Source organism: Hydra vulgaris, chromosome 06, assembly GCF_038396675.1.
Source record: "Hydra vulgaris chromosome 06, alternate assembly HydraT2T_AEP".
Classification (NCBI taxonomy): domain Eukaryota; kingdom Metazoa; phylum Cnidaria; class Hydrozoa; order Anthoathecata; family Hydridae; genus Hydra; species Hydra vulgaris.
This window is the reverse complement of record NC_088925.1, coordinates 22,779,041-22,790,000: the sequence shown is the minus strand read 5'-3', so window position 1 is coordinate 22,790,000 and position 10,960 is coordinate 22,779,041. Positions and strand designations below refer to the sequence as shown.

Below are 10,960 nucleotides of genomic sequence, written 5' to 3'. Positions count from 1 at the left end.
AGGGCCAGGTAGATGATTTGTTTTCTCCCCTTTTTTAATCTTTAGAAGAATTAGTCTACATCTAGCACATATTGCAGAAGGTAAAAGCTCTTCATTGGGATTATGTTCTCAATGAACATCACATCTGTTCCTTTTTGAAAGCAAACTAGACATACTTTAGCACAATTTTCAGTGTGTGATAAAACCTTGTTAGGAATTGTGACAATAGATTCGGACAACAAACTTTTATGTGCCTTTGCAAGTTTGGATTTTTACAGAAATGACAAATGCAAAATTATGAACGTTAAAAAACAAAAAATTTTACTTTTTTTTTCATAAAACAATAAACTTTTATAAGTATTGCTTTTCCCTTGACAGAAAGGAAAAAAAAAAAAGGAAGGACAGAAAACTATTTTACTTAAGGGTTTTATCAATTTGGAACATTTGTTTTGAAAATAAAGGAAACAAATATTTTTTATATTTTAGGGTTTTGACCGAAACGTTAAAATGGCCTTAACTTTCTTGGACGTCGCAAAATATTTTTAAAAATTTGTGAAAATCATCTCCGTGCATATACTTAAGACCTAGTACAAAAGTTTTCTGATGAAATTTTTTTTTACCTTGATGGTGATTCCATGTCTACGTGATACTGATGATCTGGATTAACTTTACAATCCACAGCTAAAGCTAAATGCCAGTAACTATGGTTTATTTAACGACACTGCAAAGAGTTCTATTTCGGTAATTATTATTCAAATTGCACAGCAGTTTTAAGAAAATGAAAACAATCCTACCGTAGTTGATCATAAAATAAGTAAAAACAACAGTATTAAAGATGTCTGTTGTATTGTTATGACACAATCACAAGAAACAATCTTATTAATGAAAGACAAACTAATATAATTAATAAAATACTAGCGAAAACTCCTCATTCTGGATACTACACAAACAACAAAAAGACATGCCAAGAAAGTGTTCGTTTTATAGGAAAAGAGAAATTTCCAAAAAACTTATTAATGTGGATAGCCATATCTGACCGTGGTATGTCCGAGCCATTGTTTCGCATTTCCAAGGCTGTAGCGATCAATTCATCAATCCATATTAATGAATGTTTAGAAAAACGACAATTTTTTTATTTATTCACAAGTATCATGGAGACTTTAACTATTTATTTTGGCCAGATTTAACAAGTTCTCATTATTCTAAAGATTCTCTAAATTGGATGGACCAATATGTCTATTACGTGGATAACAATTGAAGCACAACCAATTGAAAATTTTTTGGGACATTTGGCACAGAAGGTTTACGAGGGCGATTGGCAAGCTTCAACAGAGCAAGTTTTGATTGATCGCATTAAACTAAAACTACAAGAAATTGATTTAAACTTTTTACAGTCGCATATGAAAGGCGTCAGAGCAAAATTGAGATCAATTGCAGATGGTGGTGTTTTTTCATATAAAAAATAATATATTTTTATTAAAAGATAAATGCTTTATTTAAAAAAATATAATAGTAGTTTGCTTTTTTATTTATAAATAAGTTATTGACGTTTTTATTTTGTCCGATAACTTCCGCATCACCCGTTAGTAGCAATGCTGCATTGCTATTGATGCAGGTGACTAAAGGCAATCCTAATTTTATAAACAGATTTTTAACATTTACGTACTTTTCGTAGCCAAAAAACATTTTTCTGTAAAAAGGTTAGATTTTTAAAAATATTTTTATTAAAATTATATACATACATACAAACAAAGGCAATACGTCTTAAATAACTGTGTTTTAACAATAACCAATCATCTCTTAATCCGCCTGAAAATTTTTCACGTATTTAATCTCTCGTTTTTTGTCAGTAAGTTAAACTTTTTTTAACTATGTGAATAAAAGAAATTGTAATAATTATAAGCAAGTGATATGTCACTTAAACAAAAATATGATCAACAGAGGGACACCAAATTTTCAAATTATTTTTAAAACAAAAAGCAAAAACTGATAAATATCACTTTAGTAAAAAATTTATACCATTATACGTGATTCTTTTTATTAGCGCTACGGTTTTTATATGTGTTCTCACGTGAATTTCTTCGTTAGGATATAATACCCAAATGGAATTATTTGTTTCCCAATCATTGATCATGTCTAAAAAGAATTATGCTTATCTCTAATAATCTCCCAAGTAAATTATTTGTGTGGCACTTGTTACAAAAAAAAAAGAAAAGGATCTAAAACCAGTTTCTTGAACTTCAAACTGCATTTTAACAAATAGCAAATAGTGCATATAATGACAATATTTTATGATGAATATTCGTTAAACTCTGTAACAAAAGTTTATCAATTATTTGGTTTTGTTTATATTGATTTTGTTTAAATTTGGTTGGCGAAGTTAAACAAACTTTGCTAGTGTTTACACGAGAGCAGCAAGAAAGTTAAAACCACTGGCACTAAAGGCACTGACTGTTGGACTTGGTTTTTATCTTGTTTTTATTCATGCTATAGGACCAAGACGTATAGAAGACGTATAGTAGACGTATAAATATACAGTGTATATCTTGTATAATATATGTTTTTTTTGCGAATAAGGAGTTTATCATATATAAAGATTAAATAAACTATGTAAACTAATTCATATTCTAATATTCTAATATTTAAAAAACTTTTATTTAATTCAAAGACTTCTTTATTCCTACTTTGTTAGACGTTTGTCAGTATAATTTTTTTTCTTTTTTTCTTTTGTAAGCCGATGACTTTTAAGATACACGACAGTTTTCCTACCAGATGACATTTTATGGTTTTCTTTGGAATCTTTGATACATTTTATTAACATTGGCAAATCTTTATAACTAGTTTTTGCAACGCATGACTTAATAATAGACAACGACATTTTTTACAATTTTTAAGCGCTTAATTCTCGGTGTAGTTAAGGCGATTTACAAATTATTCGAATTTTTTTATTTGGAATTAGCATGATTTTCTCAGCGTATTATGTCCAAACAAGATATTATAATTTTTTTGCTTCAGGTTTTTTTATAATATTTAAAGAAACTTTTCTTATATATATAATTTTAAAAACTAATTTACAACCCCTAAGAGTGAGTCTAAAGAACACCATTTTAGAGCCTTAACCAACTATAGATTCTAGTTCTAATCGGTTCTGTTGTATATTAACTTTATGTAGTTTTCAAAGTGCAATATTTCTATCAGTTTTGACAAAAAATACTATAATTCCGACCAAGAAAGAGCTTATAATTAAGAAAACTTGCTAATAAACGATCAGAACAGATCATATTAATAAGCTATGATGTTCAATTCACCAAAAAAACGTATTTATTTAAAATCTTATTCAAATTTGAACTAGCAATTGTGATTTTCAGAAAATTTTTTTTTAAAAAAAAGAATCTTTTTTTGCTACAAACATTTATATTTTGTGCTACCGCAAAATTTATCATTTTAAATTTTTCGTCTTTTCATAGTTCACAGACCTGAACATTTAACGGGAACATGTCATAGTCAACAAAATATCATACAGACGCTATAATATTTTAAAATTGCCTTAACTACACCGAGTATGTATTAGGATTTTTTTTAAAAGTTATTTAGAAATCTTTATAACTTTAAAACTTAAGTTAAAAAATAAAATTAAGCAGTAACATAACTGAAAAAGTTTTGATTAAGCCGTTTGTTATTTGATAACTCTTTACTAAAATTATTTCTTCCAGTAAACGCGCTAAAAAGCATTAATTCTAACTTCTAACTAGTAAATCGAAATTTAAATTTAAAGACATTTTATATTCGCTTTTTTTAGTAAATGTTCGTTTAATTACTAACGGAAAAAGTAACTAGTTACTTAATGTACATAGGGGAAGGTTGCATAAATTAAGGGAAGGTTGCATAAGTTGAGCATGTTAACAGTGTATTATTTTTTGCAGCCGAAATATAATATTTATATTCATTTTCGCAGATTATCATAACTTAATCTTTCCTCTTAAAGAATATAAATGAATAGTTCATTTTAAAAAAAATTGCGTTATTTTCAACACACCCAATCCATCTTTGGAAACCAGTTCCCTTAAATGAACTTTTTCAATAGAACTCAGGAAACTCAAAAAAAAAAGAAAAAAAGTAATTACAAGATAAAAATTAAATAAAGTTATCTTTAAGGACTAAAGTAAAAAGTAGTCATTTCAACCATAAAAAAGAAAATAAATCTTTCCTATCACTAAAAAAGTTTGCGATATTATTTTTTGAAACTTTAAATTTGAAAAACTATTTCTTGAAAAACCAATATAAAGTTCCATGGAGAATAACTTAAAAAAAAGTGCTTTTCTAAATAAAAAGTCGCATCTCATCTTGAGCGTCTAAAAACGTATCATATTAAGCAACTTTACCAAGTACTATCATAATTTAAGTTGCATGAAAACAGTTTATGTATTATCTCATATAACCCATGGAATTAGCAGTAGATGAGCATAAAATATTGAGGGTACAATAAATTTTTGATGATCTTGCTTTGTTCTGACGTAATTAAAAAATATTGAAAAATAAAAAATTGTAACGGGGATGGTAATTTTTTTAAACAATAAAACATTGAAAGGATATTAACTATACAACAAAGAAATTAATATAAATAACACCCTCAAACTTGTATAAATATACGAAAAAAATTCGCAAAAAAATCAGTAGCCTATCCGTAAACGAGGTTATACCATCTTAGGAACCTGCTCATCTTATGCAAACTTCCTCTACTTAAAACTGGAAAAACAAAAAAAAAATTAAAAAAGTTCTGCAATATGATAGAAATAAGGAGAATACAATACATTTTAAACAAATAAACAATAAAAAACTACAAAAATGCGAAGAAAGAAATAAAACCATATGTGTCAACAATTACAAACTAAAAGTAAACAGCATTTCTTTCTTATTTTTGCTTGCGCCCTACCTAGAGCAGTATATTTTTCTTGTTGGGCGTGGTTCAGGGCAATGATACACTCTGATACATTTAATTATTCGTTCAGCTTCTTCCATGCCTAATTCAAGTGCTTTGTGAGCGTAGCCGAATTCTTCGCGACCTTTGTATTCGCCGGTAAACCACAATGAAGCGTTTACTGGATGATCCAGTGCTCGATAGTCATCTTCATTAATGCCTCCAGTCTGAGTTGAATAAGATCCCATAACATGAGGATCAGTACTCCACGAACTTCGCAGTATTGCTAAATTATTGTAAATATCTATTAAACACAGACAAAAAATTTAAAAAACAAACTATATAGATTTATAATAAATACTAGATTTTTATTTATTTAAAGTAAGAACTTTTTTTTTATTTTGAAAAACCTGTTGGTTTTGTAGCTTGAGCGTACATTCCTTTTAATACCGCATAGATTTCATCTACCACTTCAACGTCACTAATCAAATGATATTTTTTACACGTTTCACCCGTTAATGTTGCCAAAAGAATATTTTTGCCTGGGTAGAGTGTTTTGAAGTCAAATGTTTGCCAGTGCTGGAAATATCCTCGATCGTTGCCTGTAACAACTATATATTCTGGTTTTGTATCCCAAAACGCATTTTTAAATTGTAAAAAAATTTTACAATAATGGTTCATAGGAACCATGCTCAACGCCTCAGTTTTCCATAATGGTAACTCGGGTATAAACGTAATTTTTTTCGACAGCAAAACACCAGTGCTAAATGTGACCAAAACGTGCTTTGCTGAGAAGGTTCCTTTTGTTGTATAAACTGTGTATTTTTTGTTTGCAAGCTGTTCTATTTTTGTAACTTCATGTTTTAATAATATTTTGTCTTTAATAAACTTAGCTTCTTCCAAAACTGGAAAACTGTAACCACGAGGGTCTGCGTTTATAAAATCTTTTCCTTAAAATAAAAAATGAGTTTTCAAGTAAAAAAAGGTTAAAAAATTAAAGTAATATTTTTATTAATTACATAACAACCAATCGCCTAACTTTAAGTTAATCAACTTTTACTTACGTACCTATTAACCCAACAAATGGCTGCGCAACTTTCACTTATGTAAAATCAAATGTGCAATATTATGTATTAATTCGGTTGTTGTTTGAAAAAAGTATATATAAAAAAATTTTTTTTTGCATGATTTTAGAGGGTTATAATAAGGTATATAAGGTTTATAAGGTATATAAGGGTTTAGTGCAAAACACTTTCAGTAAATTTTTCACAAAAATTTCGTTGGGTTCTTGGTTGGTAGCATAACTATTCCAAGATCTCTTACCAGAGCCTGTACTACCACTGGTAATAGCGTCAATATCTTCAGGAATAACTCCATTTTCAAAATCAAGTTGAAAATACTCTGCTGCTTGCTTCATGTATGTATCTGGGATCCAGTCAGCCATTCTCAAGGCTGTTCTCATATTGACTCCACCTAAATGTATCAAACTATAAGATTAAATAATCACTTTTGTTTGTGTATGTGCATTTATTATAAATCATTCACATTTTAACATTTTATAAATTAATCAAGGTTTTTTTTAACTTCAGTTGAGATTCAAGTTCTGTAAAAATGCCTACTAAATAATGATAAAGTCAGATTTTTAAAGTAAAAAAAAAACATAAAAAAATGTTTGTACTTTGTATTTAACTACATAGCGGGAACAGAACATCCGCTAGACGTTTTAACAACGTCCTACGGACTTGTGACGTCTGTGAGACGTTGTATAGACGGCGCACAGACCTCAGCACTGAATTGATATTAATGCAAAGTTTGCTTTGATGTCATCAGGTAAAATAAAAAACTCTGAAGTTAAATCAGGTTCGAAATACAAGTCTTTTAAAACTAAAATCTTGAATAAGCCTTTTGTTTTAACTGTCCACAAAGTTATTTAAGGTCTTTTTTCTTATTCAATTTATTATTTTTACACCGGTAACAACGCAAAAAAAAAAAACAGAAATAAATATTTGAATACTCATGCCATGAGCCTTTAGACACTTTAATTTGGATGCAATGTTGCAGTGATGTATGCAGTTATGTATGCAACACAACACAACTAAAAGATTTTTCTAAAAAAAATGCAAAAAAATTGTTTGCTATCTATAAAAAAAACTAGTCTAAAGTAATTGATCTACGGCAAAAACTTGACACCAATCATTATAATGTACATTGATGTGCATTATGACTCATTCCTTACCTTAGTTTCTAAAAAACTTTAAACTATTGAGTAGTTTAAAGTCTTTCATTCTTTACTGTAATTTCTGCATAAGTGGTAATGCGAAATTTTTTGTCCAGGTTGATGTTTAGCATATATTTTCTAGCTATTTATTGAAGTTGTAGTATTTATAAAAATACAAATACTAAAGTGTAAATATATACTTCAAAATTACACAAACTTGCTCATATGGTTTCTTCTATATACCTGTCGTTCTTTTGTTCAAGAGCGTCTGAGGCCCTAATGTGTGTGGTGTGTTTTGTAGGCATCAGCAAAAAAGGGATTAGTTAAAGTATAAATTTAATACTTAATTATATTATATTAATTATAAATAAATATAATCTTAATACTGAATGTGATTTTTTGTTGTACTTTGAAAATAATATAAATAACAAATTTGGTACCAAACCATCAACAAATTTGGTACCAAACTTCAATTATTTCAAATTTTCTAACAAATAAAATGAATAAGTAAGTTAAGGATCCAAAACAAAAAATTTTTAATTTTGGTTTAATTGTTTTTTATGACTTCCCTAGATAACGACGATGCTTTCTTTTTATTTGAGTTGTTGTTTTCATATTATTTTGGAGAATAGCTGAATACTTTTTTTATCGGGAATGGCTATCAAAACTGTAAAAAAAGAACTTGAGTCTTGGATCTAAAATATTTAAAGGTACTGGAGAGCTTCTTGACACCAATTTAGCAAAGTAAAAAAAAAAAAGATATTGTAGTAGAAGCGTTTAGCAACGCAATTTTTTCACTTAGAGGAAACTGGAGCAATTAGGAAAAATCTAAAATAAACTTTTATAAACAACTTTTACTTTTTGAAAGAATGAAAAAAATTTGGAAAGCAAACACTTTATTTTATTTCTCTATAATTATGCGTTGCTACTAACACGCTTCAAACTTTGCCACTGGTGATGACAACAAAGTTTTCTAAACATCAATGAACCTATTGGATCGGCTTATGAAGTCTATAAACTTGTCGAAAAGTCATCAAAACAAATGTCAAGTTTGATACTATTCAAAATTTAACAGAAAACAAATCTAAATCACTCCATAAAATTATGTCCAAAAGTTTGATGACAATGCAAGTAGCAGTTTATGAATCGTTTTTAGAGAAATTATGCAATCTTGCTTCGATCAACTTTGTAAAGTTTCGTTAGCTCTCATTCTTGCTTGCATAGACCATTTCCATAGAAATGGTCAATGCAAGTATTAAATGATACCAAAATAAAATACCAATGCAAGAATTAAATGATTCCAAGATTTTTATATAAAGGAACAGAGCAGTAAATAGTAGAAAATGACTTATCAAACTTTTTTATTTTACACTGTGTTTCATTAATAAAACTTAATTATAAATTATAATAAATGATGATCCAAAGGTTTTTGTAAATTAAGAATTATCCTACGGTTTTGAGATTAAGGATAAGTGGAAAAAGCTTGCGTTTAAAGAACTTGCACCTGCTAAATTTAATGGGGGAAAAAAACACTTATATAGGTAATATTACTGTAATAGGGTGAATATGGTATCCAGTTACTTGTGTGCTGTTCAGAATTAAAGCTAAAACTTTTTTTAATGATGCTAAAAGAGGAAATAAAAAATAAAAACTTTCGCAAAACATAACATAAAGAGGAAAAATCTTAAGCATATGATTAATGGGTTGTAAAAAATAATATCGTATAGTTTTTTAATCATTTCTTAATAAACATAAAAAGTTTGTAAACTAAACCTCTTCCTTCTTGGTATCTTTTCAAAGCAATGTTTTTCATGTTTAAATATTTGTTTGAAAGTTCGTTCTCTGTCCGAAGTTTAAGGTTTTCATCAACCTTAGTACCATTTTTCCATCTAAATTAAAAATTGGCAAATTCAATTTCAATTTTAAAAAAAAGTGTAATAAAGCAGAAATTATACTTATTTTAAATGCCAGATACTTGTATAAAACGTTGGCATAGTTTACAGAATGTAACTTCATGTTATATTTTTTTGAGAGATCGTAATATTTCTGAGGTAAAATATCGGCATCATGAATCCACCCAGCACCAAGTTCTATTGTTACACCACCAAAAGGTACTTGCTTTATTCTTCCACCAATATAGTCTTTTGCTTCTAGCACTAAAAAATTGTTTACGTTATTTTTTCCAAGTTGGATAGCAGCACCTAAATGGTTAAAAAATTAATTTAAAATTTTATCGGCCACGTAACTTTATATTTGTTGTTATGCCATTAAATGGAAGAAAGCAATTTTTTTCGATCTTTGATCTTTTTATTTCATTCACACTTATATTTCAAAATTTTATTTTCCTTAAAAAGTGATAGTTGTTGTCCTATTTGGGGTTTCATAGAGACTGATCTGTTTTAAATTTTTTGATCATTAATATATATATATATATATAATATAAATCTATGTAATAAAACAAACTATTTTTTGTAGTTTTTTTTTCAATAAAAAAATTACCTAGCCCTGAAAATCCAGCACCCAGCACAAGTATATCATACTCTTGTGGTAAAACAAATGGGTAAAAAATAAAAATTAAGAATGTTCCTTTCAAAATAAAATTCATTCTTTTCAATAAAGAAATATGTGCAACACTAAAAACAAAAGTACTTTAAATGCTAATTTTTTATTATTATTTCTAATTGGTAAAGCAGTATTGAACCAGTTTGAAATGTTTACAAAAGCTGAGACGACAACAATGAGTTATACAATCAGATTAAACGCAGCAAAACAATTATCATGCAATCAGTAAATACATAATAGTTCTTTTGCACCATGCATACTTAAACAAAAGATTCCAAAATAGTTGCCATAGAAGTTTGTCCGAATTATTTTAATGTCTGATTTTGTTATAATAGTAAAAATAAAAATAAAAATGTCACTGTTTTTAATTTTGTTAGGTAATAACTGATTATTTGGAAACCATGGAAACCTTTTTTTTTTAACAATTTAAAACAGTAGTTAAAATTTAAACCTTTTTAAAGACATTAAGCATACAGTGAATTTTAATTGCATACAGTAAATTTTAAAATGTGAGCTTCTGTGAATCTTAATTTTTTTTCTTTCATTTTTGAATCAGAATTTTTGAATTTATCTCATATACCACCTTATATATACCACCTTATATATACCAATTTATATATACCACCTTATAATACCAATATATATATATATATATATATATATATATATATATATATATATATATATATATATATATATATATATATATATATATATATATATATATATATATATATATATATATATATATATATAAGAGATATATATATCCGAAAGTTTAAGGTTTAAGATATCATGTGACGATGTGTGAAGTAGTGATGTGATGTATGAAGTGGTGATGTGATGTGTGAGGTGGTGATGTGTGAAGTGTTGGTGTGATGTGTGAAGTGGTGATGTGATAAAAATTCATCAAGTGTTAAATTAAAACTAACAAAATGTGAAAAATGGATAAAATTTTAAAAATTGATCAAGTGTATCATTAAAATAAAAATCGTACTTAATTAAAATTAATATAATATGATTCATTTGCTGATTAAGTTCGTGCTTAACTAACAAACAAATATAAAAAAACCTACGGAATAAAACCCTACGGAAAAGCATTTTCTCTGAGAGTCAAAATTGGATCAAAAATATAACGAATCACCTGACTGAGAAACACTAAAAACTATTTGAAAGAAAACTAAGAATTTTATAGTTTTCAAATAAAGTAGGGCGGCTCTATGTACACGAACTTCCAAAAAATAAAAAAACCTCAATAGATTTTAACAAAAGTTGTAAATAAA

At 27.6% G+C, this 10,960-nt stretch overlaps 1 protein-coding gene across 1 annotated transcript; it reads right to left on the bottom strand.

The window, feature by feature from the left end:
- Positions 1-4,745: 4,745 nt before the first annotated feature.
- Positions 4,746-9,783, bottom strand: LOC100215158 (uncharacterized). Its single transcript, XM_065799613.1, has 6 exons — positions 9,615-9,783; positions 9,091-9,316; positions 8,889-9,004; positions 6,221-6,370; positions 5,308-5,847; positions 4,746-5,183 (listed from the first exon to the last, which is right to left on the bottom strand). The coding sequence occupies exons 1-6, from the start codon at positions 9,718-9,720 to the stop codon at positions 4,909-4,911; spliced, it is 1,413 nt and encodes a 470-aa protein (XP_065655685.1). The 5' UTR covers positions 9,721-9,783; the 3' UTR covers positions 4,746-4,908.
- Positions 9,784-10,960: the final 1,177 nt, after the last annotated feature.

Excerpts from the sequence above, each read along its gene's own strand:
- LOC100215158 (XM_065799613.1), bottom strand. The coding sequence starts at position 9,720 with ATGAATTTTATTTTGAAAGGAACATTCTTAATTTTTATTTTTTACCCA. Across the intron at positions 5,848-6,220 it reads CAGTGGTAGTACAGGCTCTG|GAAAAGATTTTATAAACGCA; the intron begins GTAAGAGATCTT and ends TTTTATTTTAAG. Across the intron at positions 5,184-5,307 it reads TCAAGCTACAAAACCAACAG|CAATACTGCGAAGTTCGTGG; the intron begins GTTTTTCAAAAT and ends ACAATAATTTAG.